General features: G+C 35.4%; 3 protein-coding genes across 4 annotated transcripts; 1 reads left to right on the top strand and 2 right to left on the bottom strand.

Annotated features, from left to right (window-relative positions):
• Positions 1-2,330: 2,330 nt before the first annotated feature.
• Positions 2,331-3,861, top strand: LOC124896297. Its single transcript, XM_047407851.1, has 3 exons — positions 2,331-2,372; positions 2,462-2,537; positions 2,743-3,861. The coding sequence occupies exons 1-3, from the start codon at positions 2,331-2,333 to the stop codon at positions 3,690-3,692; spliced, it is 1,068 nt and encodes a 355-aa protein (XP_047263807.1). The 3' UTR covers positions 3,693-3,861.
• Positions 3,862-4,005: 144 nt separating this feature from the next.
• On the bottom strand, positions 4,006-7,042 carry LOC107860103 (nucleolin). Its single transcript, XM_016705344.2, has 2 exons — positions 6,521-7,042; positions 4,006-5,030 (listed from the first exon to the last, which is right to left on the bottom strand). The coding sequence occupies exons 1-2, from the start codon at positions 6,714-6,716 to the stop codon at positions 4,231-4,233; spliced, it is 996 nt and encodes a 331-aa protein (XP_016560830.1). The 5' UTR covers positions 6,717-7,042; the 3' UTR covers positions 4,006-4,230.
• Positions 7,043-8,741: 1,699 nt separating this feature from the next.
• Positions 8,742-21,124, bottom strand: LOC107860106 (protein AAR2 homolog). 2 transcript variants are annotated; one of them, XM_016705346.2, is made up of 14 exons: positions 20,905-21,124; positions 20,736-20,818; positions 20,113-20,170; positions 19,562-19,621; positions 14,912-15,041; positions 12,567-12,790; positions 12,336-12,428; positions 12,157-12,228; positions 11,904-11,936; positions 11,033-11,173; positions 10,508-10,564; positions 9,379-9,474; positions 9,213-9,291; positions 8,742-9,123 (listed from the first exon to the last, which is right to left on the bottom strand). In XM_016705346.2, the coding sequence occupies exons 1-13, from the start codon at positions 20,998-21,000 to the stop codon at positions 9,250-9,252; spliced, it is 1,185 nt and encodes a 394-aa protein (XP_016560832.1). In that variant the 5' UTR covers positions 21,001-21,124; the 3' UTR covers positions 8,742-9,123; positions 9,213-9,249. The 2 variants fall into 2 exon arrangements, with proteins under 2 accessions (XP_016560832.1, XP_016560831.1); XM_016705345.2 differs by having other exon boundaries at positions 8,742-9,291.
• Positions 21,125-26,511: the final 5,387 nt, after the last annotated feature.

Here is a 26,511-nt window from a genome sequence, read left to right on the forward strand (position 1 = left end):
ACATTAGTACTGTCTGGGGTTGTCTTTGCCAGCATATTTTTCTTATAAAGAACCTCATAAAAATCAACAAAGGACATAATCAATATACAATTCAAAAAGAAAAATATAACATGTCATTTACAGATACTCTTTAGTTAACTATGATTAATTAATATAACATGTTCAAAATTTTTGACAATTTAACTGACAATGCTTGACCTCCCAAATATGGTCCAGCATGTTGATTTACAAGAATGGCCTTAAAAGGTGAAGTTTCGACCTCACTCGCCTCATGGGCAAATTCAAGTTTAACAAGATTTTTAATCTTTGAAAGACTAGAAATAATAGTTGCATTTTCTGAAGATGGCTCATGGCTATATGGACCAAAATTGTGTAACTCAAGAAAAAATGATCCAACCGTGGACCTCATGAAAAATTGAATTCGTATGCATTGTAATATGGCCGAAAAACATAAATTCCGGCAGTTTGAAGCTTAATTCTAAAAAAAATAGACATTTTGCATAAGTATTGAAAATTCTTTTTCTGGATCTATTGAGATACATAATTAGCTTTTGATACATCCAACGAAGATACATTCTTTCCATTGTAAAGATACATAATTAGCTCCCGAGATATTTTTTTTGATTATGGGTTTGTCGAAATACATAATTAGCTCCCGATACATCCAGCGAAGATACATATATTGTTAAAAATTTTGTACTCCCTCCGTTTCATAATAAATGAATTGTTGAATTTTGACACAAAGATTAAGGAAAAAAATTTAAAGACATAAATTTAACACAACTTTTTATTTTTACCCCCCCAAAAGAAGTTGATCTTGTAATACTTTTTCAAAAGTTAATTGGTTATCAAATCATAAGGGTAAATTTGAAAAAAAATTCAATGATTCACTTATTTTGAAACACCAATAAATACCCCAACAATTCACTTATTTTGAAATGGAGAAAGTAATTAATTTTATAAGTGTGGAGATTTGTGTCAATATAATAAGTTAAAGGTGTATGTTTATGTTATTTTCTTGTAATATTGACAAACTGGTTGGTTCAGAAGATAGTACATATTAGCTATTGGATGTCAGGCTCTTTATGGGCCAATTTATCGTATTTTCTCATGCAAAAGAATCAAAATAGTTAAGACGTACCATCACATTTCGACCCAATTTTATCGAACGGACAAGATGGACCATATTTAAGAGTCCAAACCCAAGGCTTTATTAAAACCAAAAGAAGAACTGAAAATCCAAAATGGTACCGACGTCTCAAATACTGTCTTTACTTCTTTAGCTTGTAGTAAAATAAATGTTCGTAAATTAACACGAGCCCTCGTTTGACAGGGTATATAAGAATAGTATTAAATAGAGTTTATTAATATACGTAGAGATCAATTCTGGTGGGATAGTTATGTTAGAATTAGTTCTTATCGATTATTTGGTGTGGTGTATTAAAAATAACATGCATTGTGCAATTTCTAAGAAGTCTATCGGAAACAGCCTCTCTACTTCACCTGAGGTGGTGGTATGGTGTGGGTGTACACTCTACCCTCCCCAGACCCCACTATGTGAGAATACATTGGGTATATTGTTGTTGTCGTATTGCGTAATTTCTAAGAAAATTATTTGTTTTTAGAAATACACTCCACATTCTTTAGCTTTGAGGGACTTCAAGGGCAATTTATGTTTAATCATGCTTATGCATATGTCAATGCATGGTTATTTTCTTTAATAGTACAGTCTTATCAAACGAGCCAAGTTATACGTAGTGTGGATTTTTTTATACTAGCACCTATTTTTCAGATTAAAAATAAAGTATGTAGAATCAAATCATGTAAACGTACTACTCGCACACACATAGGCATGCTAATAACAAAAGAATCTGACGTTACTACTTGCCAGTTGCCTCTATATGGAAAAATGATATACTCTGCCTGACTCCCTTATTTGAACTGTCAATCCTTATTTCTCTGAACTACTCAACTGGTCAAATCATGCTTTTCTTACACCCTTCACCCCCACCCCCATCCCCACCCCCCAACACACACACACAAAAACACTTCATGCACTGACATTTCTGGAGGCCTGTTGTGTTTTGTACTGAGATGAAAGGACTAGCTGGCTAGTGACCCATGTTCTTGTTCGGCAGCTCTTTCTAAGTCATCATGTATTTGGTGCCCATTTCTCTGCTACTCTGGTACTAGTGCTAGTGTGGCTGATATTTAGCCATTTGTAGGGTGATCCTTTTAAGGTGAAGTTGGGAAAACTTAAAATAGGAACAACAAGTTACAACTTCATTAGAAAAAAGAGATCAAACTAAACACTGCTAGCTACCTGAAAAATGTCTGCTACTGCCCATGACTTTGAGCTTGTGAGAATTCAGGTCATTCACTTACTTCTCATCAGTTCCTCCTCCTCTTTACCATTGTCTTCTTCCTTCTTTAACTTCTGGTTTGTATTTTTTGTTTACAGACTTACGTTCTTAAAGTTCAGATCAATTGTCACGGATGCATGCGAAAAGTGAAGAAACTGCTTAAAAAAATTGAAGGTACTCATTTTTCACTTACTATAAGTTATGCATACTAACAATTACCACCTTCTTTCTCCATCATGCACACCAGGAGAAAAAACCAGAGGGTGAGCAAATATATTTCTAAATTCTTGATTTGGCAGATATTAATTAATCCTTTTCCTAAGGAGTGTATTCATACTTCACAATAAAAGTTATTTTGGGACTAAACATTTGGTTTCAGGGGTTTATCAAGTGAAAATGGATGTTGATGAACAAGTGGTCATAGTATCTGGGAATGTGGACTCCGCGACACTGATCAAGAAGCTAAACAAATCTGGGAAACATGCAGAGCTTTTATCAGAAAACCCAATGGAAAACCAAGAAACAGAACTACTCTATAACTGGTTCAATGATGACTTTCACCAAAACCATGGAGCTCTAAACTGGTGTGACAATGAGAAGACTCAAAACACACAACTCCTTAACTGGCTTAATAGTAACAAGCATCAAAACCAAATGCACAACACTTACAATTCTTTTGGAACCTCCAAGAGACAGCCTATGTTTGCCCCTGTTGGACGAAGCTTCGATCAGTGGGGAAACAAACAGTTTCTGGAACAAAGTATCGGGATTGACTCTTTCATCGGTGAGGCAAATCAGAACCTTTTTGCACTAGGAAACATGGATTATCCATATAATGGTCAGGAAGAAAGCATCATTAACAATGCAGATTTTGGAAGCACTTCCCCATTTGGAGATCTACGAAGTGTTCAAGGTAGACGAAATGCAATGGTTGATTTTCAAGGTCTCCGAAACACTTATCCTAGTTTTGCTCCAAACCAAGGTCTCAAAAGTACTAATTCCCGCTATGCTGATTTGCAAAGCGAAGAGCTAGGACTACCGAACTTACACACTGCTCAAGGGCCTTATGGATACCAACCAAGGCCATTCAGTGAAATGAATAACATGCAAGCTTACCATTACAAATATCCAGCTTCAACAATGAACTCTTTTTTTGATTACCCTCCAACAATGATGAACTCTTACAGCCAGAACAGGCATGCCAATGGCATTGACAACTTCACCAGCGATATTTACACATATCAACCAGGGAGAATTCTCAATCAGACACCCTATGGTGTCTTCCCACCCATCAGCCATTCTTGGAACATGAATAGCTATAACAATTGAGAGACTTTCCATCCATACCTATATATGTGGTTAAGATTTCAGTTTTCAAACTTCCGTCTCTTTGATCTTTTCTTTGTTAAAAGTAATTTCACTACTATACATTGCCGGTGCAAAACTTTGTTAATACTATCCTAGTGTTTTAACATACTGTAATAGCCTAATAGCTAACAAGCTTTATTTGCGAAGCTACTAAATCCACCTTTTATTCATTTGAATGTTGAAGTGATACTCCCTAGTTTCAGAAAAAGACATAAAACTGTTTAGCCTTTATTCCCCAAGACATTAGCTGCTTTGCGATATAGAGAAATCACAATTGCAGTAAACAAGCATTAATGTGAAACTCGAAAAGATGGTAGGTATAGAGCAATTATAAATAATTTACAGAAAGCAGTAAGCAAGTTCACCGACAGCTGACACATCTTCTTCTGGACATGAATTATCTCTGATCCAACAGCTAAAGAAACTGGGAATCAGCGACTAAGACACAAATCTATCGGTACAATGCTTAGATGCTAAAAGGAAAGGCGCCGGTATGAAGCTATCTTTTCCGTGCTTTCCTGCGCCTAGATTCTGTTTTCTGCCATTTCTTTCTACGTACAAATTTGCTCTTTGGTTTCAATTTTATTTCAGGAGAGAACTCAAAGTTTGGATCTCTCATACGAGCTTGTATGTCTTTGAAAAACTGCATATTCAATTTCTTAGGTCCTCCCTGTCTCAATTCAGCATATTCTGGTCCAGAGATGATGTTCTCAAAAGCACCAATCAGAATGTCCAAATCGCTCATAACCTCCCAAACATTGATGTAACGCCCATCAGGTCCCTTTTTCAATTTCTTAAGGGCATTTTCCACTGCAATTTTTCTAGCTTGCTTTCCTGGAGATAACTCTTCAGGTTCCTGCTCAGATTTCAAGGCTTCAGAGAGAGTTCTATATTTAGGTTTTTCCTCAAACTCAAATAGTTTATCAATGTATCTATCACTCTTTTCGTTAGGGTATGGTTCAGTCGGAATATCATCGTCATCGTCTCTTTCACTACCGGTCCATAATGTCTTCTCATCATCACTATCAGACCACAGACTTCTCAGTTCATCACTATCATCTGCATCAATAGGACCATCTTGCTCTTTTGCTCGCTGTTTGGCTTTCTTTATCTCTTTTCTGAGACGGCTATGACTATCACCTTTGTCGGAGTCACTTTCATCTTCACTTGCTGTCCAAAGACGGCTCTCTTCGTCATCCATTTGTTTTGCCCACGCTTTCTTAAACTCATCTGGTTTAGGTATACCGTTACCAAATAGATCATAGCTGGAACTTCTATTACGTGTGTATGATCTCAATGCTGCATCAAATAAAGCACCTCTTGAATTTTGTTTGCAAGTTACTATACTTGCAAGAAGGAAAAAGTCAAAATGCTGTGTACAGGAAATACTCCATATTTCTAAACTAGATGCTTTGACTTCTGGACTATATCAAGAAGTTCTATGCAAATCAAGTTTGGGGACTAAATTTTTAAAAATTGTGGCCACTTTGACAAAAAATTAATTTGAAAACTTGATGTGATTTCAGGGATAAACAGAGGTCAAATTATGGTGGCACAGACGCTAGAATATTCTATTGATGTATAACCAACCAAGAAAACAGAACTTTAGCGAAAATCTTCCAAATTTATATGTTTTTGTTTCACTTCAAAAAACACAAGAAAGAAATCCAAGAAACAATCAGACTGCCAACTGACAAGTTCTAATGAAAGGAGAAGCGCTCAAGTACTGGGACAGACACATACAAGTGGGTCTATTATAAGGCGAGCTGCAATCTTTTCAACAGGTGAAGTATGGTTTGCTTAAAAGATAAGAATAAAGGAATTGCAGCCCTATATATTCTTAGACAACTATATAATTAAAGGGTCGTTTTATACTGAACACATGATAGTGATCAACAAAGTCAATTGATGAAGTATCTGCAAAATACTGTAAGAAACGCCTGTAGATTAGTTTCCAGAAAATTATTTTGAAAGCAGAGACAGGAATATCCATGATGAATCTCAAGTGAAAAGCACATAAACATACATGTCATAGACCTGTGGAAAGAAAAAGCAGTTAAGAAGAATTCGGACATGTAAAACACAAATTCTTGTCAAGGACCACGGTTCAACGGCAGAGGCTGCAATTGTTTGGTTGGGAAAGAGTTATATGGGGATAATTAAACCCAGGATTAGCATCCTGGAATTAGTTATCCCACCATGTATATGGGATAACTTATCCCATCGCTATGGCATAAATGGCTGGATAAATAATCCCGAGACTAACTAATACCTCCAACCAAATGTGGAATAAAATAATCCTACACTTTATCCTGTGATTATTATACCTTATAACTCACACCAAACCACAGGCGAAATTAAATTCTTGTCCAGGGCCATGGTTCAACAGCTGAGACACAAGTAGTAGCACCTAAGAGGCCAGATATTGAAGTAGAAGCATAGTAAAATTATTCACTATGCGACTCGATGCTAGGTTGAAATTAATTTACTCCGTATAAGATTGACAGAAACTATGTGAGTCACTAAACCAATCCATCCAAAACTCAAGTAAGTCCTTAGGCTTGAAACTGTTACTCCTACAACTGAGCAAACCTTATTCAAAAACTTTCACACCACTAAAATTCTGAGAATTTATTCAGTCCTGGACTGCCTTAGAGCAGACAAGGACTTGCAATATTTCATTGAGAACTCTCACAACAGATGAAATACTGTTGAATGCCCAAACTGTGCCTTATAAAGGCCAGCAATACATCACAATAATTAGGTTGACAGGAGTGCTGAGAACTAACCTTGAAATTGGAGCATAGGATAAAGATAGCCATGTGGTAAAGTACGTTGATGAGACTGGAATGTAGAGCGTAAGATTGGTGGTTGCAATTTGACTCCAGAAATTGATCTGCACATGCAGGCAATTGTACAAAGACGGTAATACCTTCGAGACATTTCACCGATTTGCGCAGACAAAAAAACCATACAACTCATCATCAGCTTCTATGCTAAAATACCATTATGTCTATGTATTTGCTCAAAGTTCAACAATCAGTTAATTTATTCACTTCAAAACCTTATAATCGTGGCTTCGCCGGGAAAAGAGAATTAAGCGGTAGACGGCGGAGAAGAGTGAAAGGAGACAATAGTTGACATGTCCTGGGTTCGAATCCTACTCTCAACATTATATTGTTATTATTGTTACCGACCAAATACATTTTCGGCGGACAAATTATGTATAGTCTCTTTTTTGTTGTTTCATAAATTAGTGGACTCAAATTTTGTACTTTTGTATTCTTTTTTTTTTTAAAAAAAAAAAATCCTATTCAAGTGTTGAGGTATATCACTTGATAAATTTATTAATGAAAGAAGCATGTTTTGTTGTACAGTTTAGGTGTACGCATTTCGGACGTGTACCTCTATTATACTAAATAAGATATTTGTTTAAATAATAAAGATGAATATAATAATTAAATTTAATATTTTTTGGAGAATTTATTTAATTAAATTTAACTTTTGCCAAAAAAAATTTATCAAAATCGATCAACATTCATCTATCACCTGTAAATTGCAACAAAATAATACGATGATAGAGACATCAAAATAATATAATTAAGTCTAACCTTTACGCAAAAAATTTTCTCAAAGCCGTCTGACACTCATCTACCATATGTAAACTATAACAAAATAATACGACAATAGAGATATCAAAATAATACAACTAAACTTAACCTTTGCACACACAAAAAAATCTCAAAATAGAAATATAAAAATAATACAATTGAACCTAACTTTTACCTAAAAAAAATCTTCAAAGACAACCGACATTCATCTACCACCTGTAAATTACTTGAATGAAAATAAAGAAGATATATATACACACACGTTTAATTCTATTATTAAGTATCTACCAATCTAGATATACAATCGAATCAAGTTAAATGAGCATCAATCATATTTTCTCAATAAGTAAATCGATTTCTTCTCTAGTTTACCATGCATCTCAATATTTATAGAAGTATTTTTTTTATACGATCCTATTTTATGAGTATTTTTCTATCCTATTTTAGGATTATTTTTCTAATTGATCACTACAAAAGAAAATATAATATTTTATAGATATATATATTGGTTCCGAAAAGTTTAAAAAAAGAAAAAAAAAACTGCCATACGTTTTGTTTTAATATAGATTTTGGTTCTTATTTTTTTCCTAAAAAGGTGCCGGATCCTAAAAGTTTTTCCTTAAAAACCAACCATACGATTTCTCCTTTTTAATATATAAATTTTGGTTCTTATTTTTTCTTCTTCCAATAAATAGGGTTTTCCCTAAAAAGTTGCTAACAAAAATTTTTATACATTTCGTTTAATTCCTTTTTGATATGAGATTCTTCTTTATTTATTTTTTTCCTTCTATATTCTAGATATTTGAATAATAATTTAATGATAATTATTTTTAAACAAATAGTGAAAAAACGATTTTGTCTATTAGGGGTATTTTAATGAAGGGCAAAAAGTTTAAATCACTTTTTTAAGGAGTTTCACACTTTTAATATATTATAGATATAGATTATAGATATAAATTTATTTATAGTATTTGATTTGAAGTAAATATCAAGTAGAACATATTTTTGATGTGATTCGCTTCTCTTCTTTCGACAATCGCCATTTCCCTTGGCGCTTTATTGGTTAGAAGGTTTGATAGAAAGATGCTGCATTAAAAATGTAAAATTTGAAGGATTGAATGAACATGTACTTTCAGAAATTAAATATAAATGATGTTGGAAGCAGTTCCTCAGCTTTGGTAAGGTTCTGCAACTGACAACATAGAATTACTCCTCTGAAGACTCTTGCTTGAATCACTTCTCTTTCTGTATTTTTAGAAAATACTGGCCAGGTACTTTCTACTATTATTAGTCCGTACCTAAAGAATGTTATGTAAAATATGAGATGGCAAATTCACTGTCTCTCGTAAAGATATATGAACTCAGCGCACACATGAACAGAGCTTAGAAATGCCAGACCTGAAAGATTGAGAGTTCTGGAATTTAGCAGCTTAGGCAATCTCCAGAGTATATAAGATATCATCATAAATGGTTTCTCCACAGAATTGTCATATTCAGTTCCATCAGGTTTAGTGATAAAGGATCCTGATCAGAATTCTCATATTCATTACATGTGAAAAACGACAAGCTTCCCCTTCAGTTGTTGCAGTAATACACAGACAAATAGTCACATAATTCTCTAGTGACAAGTTTACACCAGGCAAATCTGATGCCGTTCAATGATCTCAATAACTTGATATGATTTAGCATAGGACTTCTATAAAGAAATAAAATACCACTTTCTGGTTCCATGTTTAACTTCATCTTTTGACTGGACGCATGCACCATTCTTGTTACTCGAGCTGTCAAATAAGTGGAGTGTGTTAGCCTGATGGACCAGAATCTTTCAACAGCAAACATGACACATCAACATTGGCAAACAGCTAATTACATTTGGATCGCGTCTCATATTCATATTGCTTTGAGTTTCAATGATCAGTATCATCTAGAATCTCCACCACTGGAGCAAACTGCAAAAATCGAAAGACCTAATGAGAAGAAAGAAGCGACAAAAAAAAGAAGGAAAAAGAGAAAACCAGCATCTGATTTTTCCAAACCTCATCATCTTCTTCAAGATACATTCCATCGACTGCACTGTTCTGCTGGAAGTCCCATCCAAGAGTCTGCTCAAGCAGCTCTCTCAATTTTCTAGTCTATCATTCAAACAAGAAGAAAAACCCACCATTTGTAATTCAAGATAGGCCGTAGAAAAGAAATGCTCATTTACTTGCATTACAAACAGTTGTTCAGTGAATCTGGAGTTGCATGTCTAAAGGAACAGAAGGTGGATTAGACTTGCCATGACATAGTAACTCAAGTAGATTATTAAGAACACAGTTTCAAAACAATACCCTGAATGCTTAAGAATTGAATTGCATAAGAGATTTTTATAGAATAAAATAAATGCACATGGACCAAGCACATATCCTCATTCTATATTCGAATAAATACAAGCATCTAAAGGGAAAAGGACAAAAGAGATGTTCATTATCCTTCCTAGTAATGAAATTGAGCTATGAAATTCGACATCTCATTTGCCTATTTGACAAAGAATTATAAGGTTCAGTGGTTCACAACTTTCAGTTTAGTTCCACTTTAAGATAATAGACTAAATTCACTAGTTGATTTCACTGGACACATGGTCAAAACAGGACAGATATTAGCATGTTTGCCCAAGCTTATAAAATCAGCTTATTTGAGAAGTGTTTTTTCCAAAAGTGCTTTTGTGAGAAGCAGTTCGTGTTTGTCCAATAAATTTAGAAAAGCACTTCTGCACAGAAATTAGTGTTTGGCCAAGCTTTTAAAAGTGCTTTTAAGTATGTTTTTCTAAAAAGTGCTTTGGGGGAGAAGCTACTTTTTTTAGCTTATGAAAAAACTGCCAGAAACACTTATTTTCTCCAAAAGCTTGGCCAAACACCCCAGTTTTTCAAAATAAGCACTTTTGAGAAAAAATAAGCACTTCTGGGGAAAAATAAGCTTGGCCAAACGGGCTAGACTATCATTTGAATTGATAGCAATCTTTTGCATAAACCTATACTTCTGCAGAAAGACTATTGCAGGAAACTATGATGCAACAGTCCATTAAAAAGAATGCTTCCAACTCTACTCACTAGAATTTGGATTACAAAAATAAATCATGAACTTATTTCAAAGAATCAAAAGGTATCAAACAGTCTGGAGGCATACCCAAGTCAGGAGGTCTCCATCAACCACGGGGGCATCAAGCACCAATGAGAAGAATTCCTGAAACCAATGGTAAAGATGGCTCAATAAGATCCATATTAGCGTAATCAAGATATACACTATCACAAGTGAATTATTTCATAGCCTTATTACTCAAAAGTGCGAGTGCTAGTGAAATGCTTACAAGCTACCAAGGGTATGGCAGCAGTCAATAAAGTGGAAACCAAAACCCTGAGAGACTAAGGTTCCAATCCCAGAAGAGGCAAAAAATGATAGGTGACTTCTTTCCATGTGTCTAAGCTTTGGTGGGCAGCCTCCGCTAGTTAGAGGTAGAGGTACCTTTTGGAATAGTCAACACGCACAAACAGGCACGGACATTACCCGTTAAAAACAACATTTATAAGACGTGTCAAAGAGTTTTCACATCTAGGGAGCATGTCAGTTTCGAAACAAACCAGGAATTTATATTAAGATCCTTTCCCTACACTCTAGTAGCATACATACACTGCTATATGAACTGGAATTTACCTTACAAAGGTGGCGGAGGAAGTTATCAGCAGACAACAAAGACTTGTCCAACGAAGTCATTGCACCCTTCTCTGCCCTGCCAGTATCCTTTCTATCCTTTTGAAATCCAAATTTCAACTGATAATATATTGCTTTGATGAACTGATGATAAATAGAGTTTGCAAGAGTCAGTATGTTTGAATCTAAAAGGATGACAAGAAATCAAAATAAATTCAAGGAATTTTTTTTATACTGAAATGTATGGAATATGGAGCTGCATGGAAGACCAAGTGCATTCTCAATATCCAAACGTGTCATTCATCTCAACAAAGGCATAATGATCGAGATAGATAAATTATACACTGTGAATTCTTCACCCTATGTACCAGAGAAAGCATGGTATCATAATTTACCAGTTAAATCAGCTAAATACAAAGTTTAACACGATGAAACCACCCATTTACTATGTTCCTTTACCCAACTTCACACCAAGAAGCACAATACCATACCATTGGCCACACTTATTCTCATTTTCATGAACCAGAGTAAGATCACATAAGCACTTCATTGCTTAGAATGCCTCTACAATAAGATCACTCTTATGATAAAGAAAGTCCTTATAAAATGAAATAAAACAAATCCGCATAGACATATTGGATTTCTCGTTTTCACCATCCATATATTTTTTTGATGGGTATATTTTTTCACCATCCATATTAGCTGATAGGATTTCTCATTTTCATCTTATGTTGGACGGGGTTGAGGAAATGCAATGTAAAATTGTTGAATTATTCCATAGGCCCAGCCTTCCCGCCACAGAGCTGGAAGTAACATACATTTCTATAAGACAGCATGCACAGAAAGCAGATATTCTTTGAAACTTGAATGTTACCTTGGTGAATAGCTGAGTCCTTGTGTGGAGAGGCTGCAAAGAAATTAATGGTTAGACTAGATATAAACTTGACTTTAAAAGTAGACCTAGGATTATGATGTAAGTGGTTGAAAAAATCCACATAAACTAGGCATGGAAACATAGTGAGAGAGAGAGAGAAAGAGAGAGGGGGGGTGCTATTGTATTGGGAAATGTCAATAGAGAGGAAATTTTTCCAAGCCACATATAAGCAGAGAGATTGATGTATACTTACAGCTTCTGAACAGCCAAGTAATAGGCTGACTAAAAGCTTCCACTGCAGAAAAGCTTCAAGTGACTGTCCCATCTGTAAATTGTTCACATATTAAACTTCAAGAACTTTCTTCTCAATAAAGTTGGTTCATCACATGAAGAACTTAAGAGCAAAGAAAAGTTGAAACTGCTGGCTGATACCAGAAATGCTACAAAGGCAAATTGTAGTTCTCCCAGAAGTGAATCTTCTGAACCACCATATTGCTTGGTCAGGCTGGTCTCCAATATGTGTGTCTGCATAGAAGGTTAAAGCTAAAGTTTATTATCGAAAGCAAAAGAAAAGAAACATAGAAAGACTAGCCAAAAGCAAAATAAAAGAAACATAGAAAGACTAGTTAATTTATAGAAACTGCGCAGATTTAAGCCAGATACCTTGTCAAGATTCATGTTAGTAAGATCTTGTCCTGAAGCTCCCTTTAGCTTGATAACACGCGGAATTGAGGTGTAATAACAACCTTTACTTGGCGATTTCTGATCAGGCTTCGAGAACTTGCTACTCTTCAACTGCTCAGCCAAGACTTTTTCAATGGCTGTCTTATGAACATTCTCAACCATGTCAGATTCAGAAACAACTGAGATTTCTCCTCCAATAGGTTCTGCCAAATGATGAAACTAGTGAACCGTATGGCAAAAGGAAAACAAGACAAGCAACGATCATACACACCAGAGTAACTCATATTTTGATTTGCTCGGGAAGAGATAATCCATTATCTATGACATGAAAAACACTAGCTAAACCAATTCCATTGGGCTGGCCAAAGAAACCAAGGGCTCACAATTAACAATTAAAAAAACAAGGCTCACAATAAGGTTGTTTATTTTAGTATGAATTCAAGTATCATTATCTCACGTTAGGAGGGATTGAGAAATCACGTCCCACAATTAATGGGCGTAATTATGATATCACGTTACCAAAGGGATCCTTAGGTGCAGTACTAATGGAATTAAGTATCATCATATATCATGCACCATCTTATTGAAAAAAGACACAAGGGCTGATAAACATTGCTCCCGAATACTCTCAAACATGCTACCTCTTTATCTAGCATTCTAGCTTACACTGCAAGAGTCTTATTATATGGTACATATTTTAATTTTAATTCTCTTTGTGATAAATGATCTTCCGTTTCAATTATTTGTCTTACTTTCCTTTTTAGTCTATTTTAGAAAGAATGCCTCTTTCCTTTTTGGACAACTCTTTAGTTTCAACTTTCCACATGGCATGTTAAGACCACATTAAAGGGCATTTTGGTACATTTTACATATCCTTAGTTTAAGGCCACACGATTCAAAAGTGTTCCTTAGTTTCTTAAACTCCATATCAAGTCAAAATCAGACAAACTAACTGAAAAGGAGGGAGTAGTTATTTATCCAGTACTTACAAGGCTTGATCAGTGGCAGAGTCAACAAAGTACAAACTCTCCTTTAACTCATATATCCATGCACCTATTCTATATATGCCTGGACTGAAACAACCCCCGTTCTAAGATTTGATGGTTAGAACAAAACCCTTAAAGTTTTCTTACTGTATTTTCCTACAATCAATTTTTTTTACATTCTTTAACTTGAGAAAATCGCACATAAGAGTAGAGATGTGAATGGGAGGATGAAAATTACAAGTTCGATAACTCATAAAAAATACCATACAATTATTTTTAAAAATAGAAAAAAATAAGCAAAAAAGGATCCATTCAGTACGCAGAAAAGCAATTTGACTAGTAAGGGAACAATGTTTTTATTGATATAAGAAAATCTAGTGTTGGAGCACATCTAGATCAACCATATTTCTACAACTCAAGGAAGGTGTTAAGGTGGCCAGAGAACAAACAGAAGTTTTGATACAAGTACGATCGTGATTGTGGACCAATACATAAAGACTCGAGCTCGGGTGGCTGCCCAACCAATGGAACAAGCTTTGAAGTGTAGAGAACAAGTCCCAACACTCCAAAGCCGTCCAATATGCACACTCGAAGGCCGCCCCTTTGTCTAAGGGCATTATAGTCATTTTGTAATAAGTTATAACCTACACTATAAATAGAACACATTAGGTCTTTTGTTCACAACTTAGATGATATTTTGAGAGTGTTCATACAAGTGTGGATATCACTTGTGACAAGTGTGGAATCACTTGTGTTGGTTGCTTGTTTTGAAACGTTGGTTGCTTGGGGATTTCGTTCCCTTGAGATCACCGTAAGAACTTGATGTTATTTGTATGAATTCTTGGGTCTTAGTGTTCAATATACACTTTGGTTCATAGTGTTTGTGCATTGTATGTCAAGTTATCTATCATTCTATCTTATTACTGTTGTGTTCATTCTCGGTTTTGGGTGTCCAAACCCGAGACCTTGTTGTGTCATTTTTGTTCTTGTTATTGTGTTGTAATCATAGTCTGTGGCTCGCTGATTATAGGTGTTGAACACTTTAGAATCTTGTTGTTATCGTGCTTGTATTGTTATTGTGTAGTGAATCCGAGAGGGGTCACCAAAAGGGGTCCTCGGTTCTTCAAATCATGGACTGTTTTGGTGTGTGTTAGTGTCTTCCTTGACGATCTTGTATCAAGTTTGAAGGTCAGTTTCAGCTTATTGAGTCTATAACACGTTAATAGGCTGATAACTCTTTTAATCAACTCAACCAAGGATTCCACATCTTTGTCTCAGATGCTACCTCAGTTCTCATTGTCAAAACACTAAGAGACAATGCGAAAGAAATGTATTTACCTAGATTTTCAATGGTACTCTTCGTAATAAAGTTAGATAAGCGCTTCCAATCTCCGTACTGATCCAATGCATAAGGGCCAAGTTGTCTGTCAAACTCCAATTTTTTCACCGCTTGAACATATCTTTCTTCCTTCAAATAAACCGGAAATAATCATTTTTCTAAACAGAAACAAGTTTTATAAAGCAACAAATATGCCACCATAGATATGTTTAAGAATATTGTTGCATTAGATGAAAACAATTTCCCATATAGGATCACAGTCACAGAGAAATCACAATTAACCAATAAACAGAACATCATAGTTAACCAGTGCAGTAGAAAAGCTGAAGCTCAACAGGCTGAGAGATCATATGTAGAAAGACCAAATTGAATTATCGTCTGGCTTATCTAAGGACAATGTAACACCTCGGACTTTGATCACTTAGTTAATGTTTAAAACGAGCCCATAGGACCCCTATATCGATGGTAAATCATGTTAAGTTCGGATGGAATGCGTTGGGGGTGTTTTTAGACGTTAAAAAGGGTTTGCGTTGCGAATTGGGCACTCACCAAAGGCTCTGTTCTGCAGAGGGGCCCGCGAAGGGCCAGTGGAATGGTTCCGCATCGCGCCGCGAACCTCCTGGTCCGCGATGGGGTCACTCCGCGACCCTTTTTGTGCATTGGAATTGCTCCGTTTTATTATATTTTAAGGGCATAGAGGTCTTTTCACCCTAGCAAACCTTTCCCAACCCTTTTTGGATGAATATAGGGTCTTAAAAACTTTATTTCACCTCACTAAATCCCTAATTATAGCAAGGAAGGAGAAACTACCTAGGGTTTGAGGATTCTAATCTCCAAGGGGTCAAATTTCTCTATGTTCTCATCGTTATCAAGGTATGTGGGACTATCCTAAATCTCATGGGCGTAAGTTTATCGTTTTAACAAGCTTTAAAAGTATATAATTACGTATATTAATGGGTTTTGGAAATCGTTTGAAGAGCATGCTTCATTAACCTATTTTGATGAAAGTATGTATTTATCATGGGGTGTTTCCATAAGCTTGATTTATAATCATGTGCATATATGGTATGAGTTTTCGAAAGGTGATTTATGAACATGATTTATGAAATTCCCTCTCCCATGATGAAATTTATGGTCTTAGCATGTTATGAAATATGTTTGAGAGCACGAACTATAAGTCCCTTTTTTTATCACAAGATTTATGTGTGACTAGTGTTGGGGCTATATTATGAATGGCGATAACTCTTGAGTTTTAAATGTCTCTTTAACTATTATGCATTGTTGTGTTGCACGTTTTCAAAGGGGTATTTCTCATGCTAAAGGTTTTTGTGTCCTAATGAAGAAATTGCATGTGATTAATGAAAGAATTGGCCACCATGTGTTAAAGACATGAAAAGAGAATGTTGTGCATAAGTTTTCATATGTTTTTGAAATAAGATCTCTCAGGTGATATGCAAATCTTTTGGTGGTCATTAACATGTTTTGAATGAGAAGGGCTATGGACTTGATATGATGTGATATGGCTTGTAAGTCTAGGTATGACGATACCTATTATGAGGTGCCCTTGATTTGAAAAGTAAATGAACATCTTTTTAGCATGAAGCATGGTTTTAAAGGACTAAAATTGCGCATAAAAAGAGTTAGATGGTTACCCGAAGAAGACATTTGAGTGTAAGGGCTCATTGCTGGAAATCGATCTTTGCTGATTCGGGAGACATGATGCAATGACCAATGTATGCTTGCCCCGGGCACTAGTATACAAGAATAGTATATAGGACCCCTATCCTTGCAGCAAACTTGGATTAGGGGGCTTGGCCGCCGAGTTAATGACGGGTTCCATATAGCCCGCGGGATTTTAGAAATGTAAGGTGCACCATCTAGCTCAGAACTAAAGTAAAGAGTTGAGTCTATAAATTACAAAAATATTTCGAATTATGCCCATGTGTTCTTATATGCATTATGCTAAATCATTTTCACAATGCTCTCAATTATTTTATATGAATTATACGTTATTTTGGGTTAGTTCTGCATACCAATACTTTCCAAGTATTGACCCTTATAATACAGGTTCTAAGGCACAGTCTCGTGGTCCAGCTCAGCAGTAGATTTCCCTCAGATAATCAGAGTTGGTGAGCCTCCCTTACTTCAGAAGGCATTCTATCCATATGTTAGTTTCAGTTGTTTTATGGTCAAGCCGAGGGCCTTGTCCGGGTTTAGACAGACTAGTATGTTTAGTTCAGTAATAACTTCGTAGACTTTTAGACCGAAGTTGGTTTTCATGAATTGATGTATTTTCTTTTATTGTACTAAAGAGCCCTACCATGTTTCAGTTTATCTTCCGCACATGTACTTTATATGAATTGTGCTTATGATCGTATGCTAAGGGGTTCTCAGACCTTCATGGTTCGAGATACCCGTCGCGGCCAGAGCACGGGGTGTCTACAAAGTCGTGTTGAGTAAAGTCCTTTTTATGGGTGTGTAGCGCGCCACACTTATAAGGAGGAAGCTACGAGGCATTTAGGAGTCATATTCTAATTCGTGCTATAGGGTCTGAATGTTTCCTAACTCCTGATTTTCTACGTGTCACATCATTCCTCCCCTTGATACAATGAGCAGAACACCTCCACCACGACCTCCGTCCCTACTAGGACAAATGCTAAAGATGTCCGCCTTACTCATGGGATGCGGACCCATTATAGAGTCCGTACCCCAGAGTTCACTGTTACTCCAGGGGTTCCTCCCATCCAAGCTAGTCCTCCTCGGTCTGATGTTAATCGTACCCCACAGAGAGGTCTCAAATGTTGAGTTTCGCCAGTCTATCCACACGGCTGCTCAGCTTGTGGCTTCTCAGTCCCACTGGTCTGGAGATATGAGTTCTGTGCCTGGTTGTTCTGAAATCACTAGAGTTGGATAGTTTATGAGGCTGAACCCACAGTAAGGTTGAGGAGGATCCTCAAGGGTTCGTAGATGAGATGGAGAAGATATTCAGGGTCATGCATGCTAGTGATACTGAGGGGGTAGAGCTTGTGGCCTACCTGCTAAAAAATGTGGCTTCCTAGTGGTACAATGAGTCGCAAGAGTTGAGAGGTGAGGATGCTGAACCTGCTCTATAGGGAGAATTTTCCGATGCTTTTCTGGATCATTTCTTTCCCTAAAAAATTGAGGAAAGCCAAAGCTGAAGAATTTGTAAATCTGAAGCAGGGGAAGATGAGTGTCAAAGAATATACATTGAAATTCACCTAGCTATCTCGCTATGCCCCAGAGTTGGTGTCCAATATGAGGTCTCGTATGAGAAAGTTTACATCCGGTCTCTCTGAAGACTTGGTATTAGAGTGTAAGAGGACTATGCTGAACAACGATATGGATATCTCCAGGTTGGTAGTGTACATGCAGCAAGTGGAGGAAGAGATGAAAAAGCAGGTTGGGAATGAGGAGAGGCAAGCTAAGAGAGCAAGATCGGTTGATCAGAATGGCAGTTAGCAGCAAGGTGGCAAATGGGGGAGGTAGTGGTCTAAGAAGAAATTCTGGAACAATGCACAGTCATCAGTTAGCGCCCCGTCACCCAGGCCTCCAGCTGATCAGCGGGTCCAAAATTTCCCAACCTAACAGTGGGTCAAGGATGCAGGGCACCCAATCTTGGGGTAGTATGGCCCAAACCTTTAAGCCATACCCACACTGTGGCAATTGTGGGAAGAATCACCTGGGAAAGTGTAACTATGGTGATCATGCGTGCCATACTTGTGGTCAGCCAGGACATTTCAGGAGGGACTGCCCTTCAGCTAGAGGAAATCTTGGAGGTGCTAAGTTTGATTCCACAGCTCCGCCACCTAAGGGTACTACTTCTACTACGGGGGGTGGTCGTAACCGCCTATATGCTTTGTCTACTCGTCAGGACTCAAAGGCTGCACCAACAGTTTGCAGTTATCCAGTTAAACAAGTCCCTTATTAATTTCACCCAAGAAAAAACTAGTCCCCTATTAAAAAATTGTTCTCTTATCATCAAAATCATGCCAGAAAAAGAATTGTTCAATGGAAGATATAAATTAATATGTAAGTGAAATTATATGTGCATCTAAGTGAGTAGGATGAACTTAAATATGTAAGTGAAACTATATGTGCATCTAAGTTCATCTAAGTGAGTAGGATGAACTTAAATATGTAAGTGAAACTATATGTGCATCTAAGTTCATCTAAGTGAGTAGGATGAACTTATGAACAGCATGTTCGCTAAGACTAGCAGAGGTAAGAAACCAGCTCACAGATTCCATACTTTTCAAGTAGTCTCCAAGTTCTTGCATGAGGTAGGAATGAGAATATTATTTCTTAATTCTGAAGGAAAATTCTTTAATTTAGATAGTAATGGTCTCTTCATCAATTTATTTGCTTTCAAAATCAATGGAAACAAGTACATTACCTTTATCTATCAAACCAAATTACCATGGAAATAATTCCAATAACATCCAAAATAGTTAGAAAAGATGAAGTATTGTACTGGGTAACAAGATTGGGTTTGGGCTAGCTTTTAACATGCTGGATCAGAGCAGACTTCTCTGCACACATAACACATCGCCAACAAGTAAAGGGAGAAAAGGGAATGAAAAGAGAGAAAGAGCCAAAGAGGAGTAACGAAAATTCCTCGGAGAACTCACCTTTTCTTCAGATAATTTGATAAATCGCTCCTCCTTTGGATCCCATTTCTTAACAATTACCTGCTCAATTATCATCGAAAGACAGATTAAGTTTCACAACAGACTTTGACGGGTTTTTTTTTTGCAACATAATTTGACATACAAGAGAAGAAGACATATTTAGTACATCAATGGCAAATGAACAACTGTTCGAACATGGAAAGAAAGCAATCAGCAAAAGAAGCAAGAGATAAGCATATATGGAATCAATGATAATATATTTGTATCTGTGTCTCTGGTTTGGCAACATAAAACTGTACAAACTCTATCTAGCTATCAACATTATAAGAGCTCAGAACAATTATGGACATGAGTGGATCACATGGCCTGCGATGGGCCCAAATTATTCTTCTGATGACAGGGCACATGTTTTCATATACTATTGATCTATTGTTTTTAAGAAAAGATGGTCATTTATGTTTATACATGAACAATATTACTTCGGATTGGCATTTCAGACATTCTGTTGAAACATATAAATGCAGAAGTGGAAAATGAGACTTTTTTTAAACCTCTGAAGGGCTCGCATTAACGAAAAAACCAACTATTGGTGAGAACTCATTCCCTTCTCTGCACCCAGAAGAAGAAAAGACAGCATCAGTGACTAAGCATATTGTTGACGACAAAAAAGAACAATACGGTACAAATATCAAAAGTTCTGCCGACATAAAAGGATTTTTACAACACAAGTGAGTGATACACTGTTAGGAGGAAGGTCATTCACTTGAAACAATGAGAATTTTAATTTGAGCTTCGCTAGGTTTAAACTCTATAGCTGTGTTATTGCAATGAGTAACCTATACCGGTGAAAAAGTTGAGCGAAATAAGAGGTTTCCTATGGAACAAGGTCTATCGATATTCAGCAAGTTAGTTTAGTTAGGATATTAATTATGCTTTCTGATTCCTGTTATTACTGTTAATAGCATTAGTTAGTTGGCATTATGTTTTGATGACAGGGAAGATGTTTTCATATACTATTGATCTATTGTTTTGGAGTACAAACTTTGACGTTTCTAAGCTATAATGTACTCATATTTCCAGAATTTAACTTATAACTAAGTACTCCACAACCCTAGAATCTTATAAGTCTCTGAAGAAAACGAGAAGCTAACGGGATTGAAGCAACAAAAAGCACCTGTTGGATGAACTGTAATAGATGAAGTGGACACCAGGAGGGATCATCTTCACGCCTTTGAAATTAGGGCCAGAGTAATACATCTACAAATAACGAAACTACTTCAGATTTAAACGAAACGAATCAATTGGAAAAATCGAACAGCAAATTCCAAAAAACTAATAGAGACCTGTGTATCAATACCGATGAGGGTGCTTTGAGGAACATCTAGAAGTAGCAATGTAGCGCCCTGCTTCACTAACTCCAACGCTGCTTCAGCTTCCATTTTTTCTCTACTCTCAAACTATTCTGGAAAAAGAATGGGCTTCCCGCGAGCTCAGGTTCCAGAAAACTCTTTAAACGTTCCACTGAGGTTTAGCGAAAATTGTAGTTTCAGCCCCTCAATTTTACACAAATTGCTGATTGACCATCATGAGAAAAATAATTACCCTTTGTTTTCCGCCAAATTCGAATAGCCCCCATCACCATCTGAATTTATTTTTTTATTTGTTTTTTCGGAAAACTAGTACGTATAACACTCCAAAAATTGTGTACAACATTTAGGGGTTGTTTGGTAGAATGTATTGAAAAGTTAATGTATGCATTACTTTAATGTGTATTACTAATATCTTATTTGGTATGCTTTTTCACTTTATGTATAATTAATGCTTGCATTAGTTATACAAGCATTAGTTATACACTTTATTGCGTATTAAGGTGTGTATTACTAATATCTCAAAATCAATAGTATTAACAATGCAATGATCCAATGAATGCATTAACATAATTAAAGATACTATTACCCCTCCAAAAAATTTTCGCATCCTTTCCAACATATATTTAGAGGATATTTTTGTAAAAAATAAAATAAATAAGAAAATTATTTAATTAATGTTATTTTTAATACATAAAACCAAATACTACATAAGAAAAAAGTAAGCATAGCTAACACAAACATAACTAATACAAGCATTACTAACACACCATATTTTGCATTGTTCTTATACATTCTATCAAACGACCCCTTAAGAAAATAGTTTAGTTTGCACGTGTCTCGCACGTGTAACGTTTGATTAATTAAAATTAAATAATTTTATCTATTACAGAGATTATTAATAAAGTGTAAAAGTTCAAATCAGTTTTCAAAAATCTTTCACACTTTAATATAAGGCAAAATGGTTCGATGGACCCTTGTACTATGTCTGTTTTGTAAGTTAAACACTTCTACTTACATGTCTGTCATTTGGACTCCTGAACCCACTAAAAAACTATATTTTAAACACATTTTCTGATGTGGCATCCTATGTAGTTAGGACTACATAGGAGCGTGTGTTTTAGTCTCCAACCGCGCGTCAGCCATAAAAAAAAAGGCCCACAACGGTCAGAAAGGACATTATAAATGCTCATTCTTCCTCATTTGCTTCCAACATCATTTTTAGAGCAATTTGAGCTTTTTTTCTCCCTTCTTCTCCATTTTTTCTCTCTCTAAGTTCTTGTTCTTGAATTTTTTTCCTGCTATGTTTGTAATATTGGAAAGTTAATTTTTTATGTAATTTTTTGTAACACCATGACAGTTCGAATTTGTTATTGTGGACTTTACGCGGAACTTAAGATGTCAAGAACACCAACCAACCCCGAAAGAGTGTTTTGAGGCTGTCAAAAATATCAAGTTGGTAATAGTTGTGGATTCTTTCGATGGGCTGATGAAAATGAACAATATAAAGGCAGACATCGAAGGCAACGAAGACAACAAGGACTGAGAAGATATGGAAGACACGGAAGACATGAAAGATCAAGCATTAGTATTGATATCATTGTTATCATTATTGTTGTCATTTGGTTTCTATCTGTTGTATTATTTAAGATGGCTTGATCTATGTAGTTGCTATGTGCAATGAAAATGAAATTCAAATTTAATGACAAATACCATTTTGCCAACATAGAAATCTGCAATATATAATGTCTTAACAAGAGTTGTCAACAAAAAACTTTTCTTAACAACATCTTAAATGAGAAATGCACCAGAAGTCTTAAAAAAATTGCCTTAACAACACTTGGGATCAATACAAGAAGAGAATTATACTAATGTGTTCCTTGAGTGCATGTTGTGGACTGATTCTTGCTAGCTTGAGTGCTTGATGTGGCTTGAGTGGTTGTAGATGATTTTGCCTTTGATCTTTTGTAACTCTGTTCTTGTAGCTGTCTTTGAGTTACTGCAGCTCCACCTTTTCACTATTCTCTGCAAGAACTTCCATAGCCATTGGTGATACATCATTGATTCATTTTTCAGAAAAATATCTCATTTGATTCTTTCTTTCCATGACTTTGCATCTTATTTCCTCCAACATAGTGATAATTGTTTTGAACCTAGCAGCTAAAATCCAACTATTGAATGTCTCACACATGTTGTTCTCAACCACATCACACCTGCTATGTTCCTTAAAAAAGGCCCTACATCATGCCTCTTTGTTGTACTTGAGCAAATCTTCCACAATTTCAATACCCAACTCACTCATTTCATTAAGTTTCTTTTGCAAATACACTTTAAATAGGGCCCTTGCAACCTGTCAGAATTTTTTTCTTCTTTCCTCGCCACTCTAAACCTGCTTCCAGTTGGCCAATATATGTCTAGCACACCATCTATGCTCAACATTTGGTAGTAGATTAGTAAGTGTCAAATGAAGACTCTATCAAAACATGTAAAACAATAGTTAAACATTAATGACATTACTGCAGCAAACTTAAAAATAAATAATTGAAAAATATGAACATATGAACAGTCATACCTTCTGCATATCAGACATTACTGTCAAGCCTTCACCCCTATTTTCTTCAAGTTCCAAATTATGGCTGATGCACCTAAGAAACCAAGACCATGTGTCTTTGGTTTCTTTATCAACCACAGCCCATACGATAGGGTACATTTGATTATTTTCATCTTTGGAAGTGCAAGACAACAAGATACCTTTAAATACACCCTTGAGAAAGGCACCACCTAAATCAATTATTCTTCTGCAGCCTCTTTTCATTCACTTTTTAAGGCCCCAAGACAAATGTAAATGCCCATAAACACCTTTTTTTCTGAAATTGCATTCTTGGATGTCCTAATAGATATAGTGATACCAGGATTGGTGATCCTCAACTGTTCAACATAGTCATACAACCTAGCAAACTCTTCAACAAAATCACCAAAATATTCATTCATAATTCTGATTTTTGCCTTTTTACTGGTTGCTTTACTAACATACAACCCATAGTCCTTTCTTAAAAGTGCTTGAATCTGATGCAATTTTATTGATGGATCACTTATAATCCTATCCTTGTAATGCTTGTTGACACCCAATTTTGACTCGTTCTTTCCCTCTAATTAATTTCATCGATGTTCTCGTCCCTAACTAATTTTCAATAAGTTTCGTATTTTTTCTTTCTCTATTTCTAAAAATTTTTAAAATAAAGGAAATTTATTTTTTATTATAAATAAAATATTTTAATCAAATATAATTAAATATTTTAACATCAAAATTACAAAAAAATATCTTTTGGTAATCGCATTCGCATCTTTTATTTCTTTTAAGGCTATATTGTGACCACACACACACACACACACACACACACACATATATATATATATACATATATATATATATATATATATATATATATATATATATATGTATATATATATATATTGTTATATAAGATAAATATAATTTTTATATATTCTTATTTCAGATATATTTATTTATATTCTTATTGCTACACACATATATACAAGTATGTTTTGTTAATATTAAATAAATATATTAAATTAGACACGTATTCAAATTATGTCAGTAATTTATGAATGTACGAACCAAAAAATAATTTTAGGATAACAAGAAGCATCGATAAAATTAATTTCAGTAGGAAAAGAGTATTCGAACCAACAATAATCCAACTTTAATTTTTATTTCATCTGAACCCAACCCTTATTCTATAAGTTTCAGCCAAAAGTCTGAAAATTAGCCGGAAACTCAGTATAATTTCTATGCCCGCTCTGCCATTCCACTTCAACCGATACAATTTTATTTGATCCATCGATTTATTTTAAATTCAAAGGATCTAGAAATTTTTTAGCTATTTTTATATATATGTAGATATATATAATGTATTTTACTTTTTATTATCTATATATTTATTTTCTCCTTTTTCTCTTCTCTTTAAATTAAATTCGAACCGTCCAATCAAGTATCGAGCGAATTAGAAAAATAGTCGTTTCAAATCAATCTTTCATATATTTGTCTATGTATACATACATTTTCCCTTTTATTTTATTTTTTAAGGGGTAATCTCTTCAGGATCATCCGATCAAAATATTGAACGAATCAAAACCAGTCCAAAATCACCCGGCTAGCATGAATTAACCGAGTCCGTCAAAATTTCATGTCCAATGATCTCAAAAATTCTAAATATTTACTTATTTTTTATATATAATTTATTTATTATTATTTATTTATTTATTTTATCTTTATATTAGATTTAGATCGTCCGATCAAACGATCGGACGACTCATATTTTAGTCAGCAAAATCAGCCGATAATACGACTTTTTTCCCTCACGCGTACAGTGACGATCTCTCATCTCTTCTATCTTTTCAATTCAAAACACAACAGCAACAATGACCCCTCTCTCCTCCTCTCTCCTCTCCTCTCCTCTCCCCTTCTTTCTTCTTTCTTCGTCTCCACCACCACCTTAGCAAACCATAGCCGACAAACCTTCAGCTACCACTGCACAACCATCTCCTGCACCCCAAAAATCCGCGTAACAGAGAAAATCAGGACAATATCAGGGATAAGAGTTGAAAAATCTTGCATTCCATCATGATAGTTGTGGGAAAATGAAGACTTGGATTTGAATTTCAAAATTCTATCTCAATTTTCTTAAATTTTGGCCTCAAATTCGGACTTTTGAGTCCGGATTTAGTCTATAAATAGGGTGTTCTTCAACCCTAGAGGACAAGTTGGAAAAAGGGAGAAAGAGATTTGAAAAAAAAAAAAGCTTTGAAGGTCGAAAAGAAAAGGAGAACTCTCAAAATCAGTTAACTCTCAAAAAAGCTTTGCGGAAGTCACAAGCAAGTCGTGAAAATCATGAGTTTCTGTTCTTGTTGTCAGTTTCTGTTTGAGTTTTGTAGTTTAAGTTCATTGCCGGAAGATATCCCGACGTCAACGCTCTAGTTTCGCTGCCCCACACAAGGAGTTGGAGTTCTGCGATGAAACTAGTTCTCGACCCCAGTATCGCGTCTAACGCTACTAGGATCGCAGAGCTTCAGAGTTGCGCAAATTAGAAGCCCAAACTCCTAAATGGAGTCTAGTATCTCTTATCTCCTTTGAATTTAATTTATACTTGTCGTGTTGAGTTTTAGAATGATACTAACTTTGTCATTGATTTCTTTTAAAACTTTTCTTAATTATTAAATTTATGCTATCTTGTTATTTGTCGATCCTTTAGAAGTAGTTTTAACATTCCGATTTTCGCAAATAACATGTGGTTTCACTAAGAAAAATATATTTTATCATAATCGGATAATTCTTTTTGAAAAACTCACTACCGATATCTTAAATGAGATTAGCATAGCAATCTTCACATTTTTCTTTAAACTATAACAAAAGACAAATAAATAAAATTTTAGTTTTAACTTAATCAAGAAAGTTATCAAAACTTGAGATTTTCCCAAAGGAGTTTATTCATCAACTTTAACCCTTTTTTTAGTACATAACTCTAACGTTCAAGCTATTTTATATTTTTACGTTCGTTCGGG

The sequence above is a fragment of the Capsicum annuum genome, chromosome 2 (assembly GCF_002878395.1).
Source record: "Capsicum annuum cultivar UCD-10X-F1 chromosome 2, UCD10Xv1.1, whole genome shotgun sequence".
In the NCBI taxonomy this organism is placed as follows: Eukaryota; Viridiplantae; Streptophyta; class Magnoliopsida; order Solanales; family Solanaceae; genus Capsicum; species Capsicum annuum.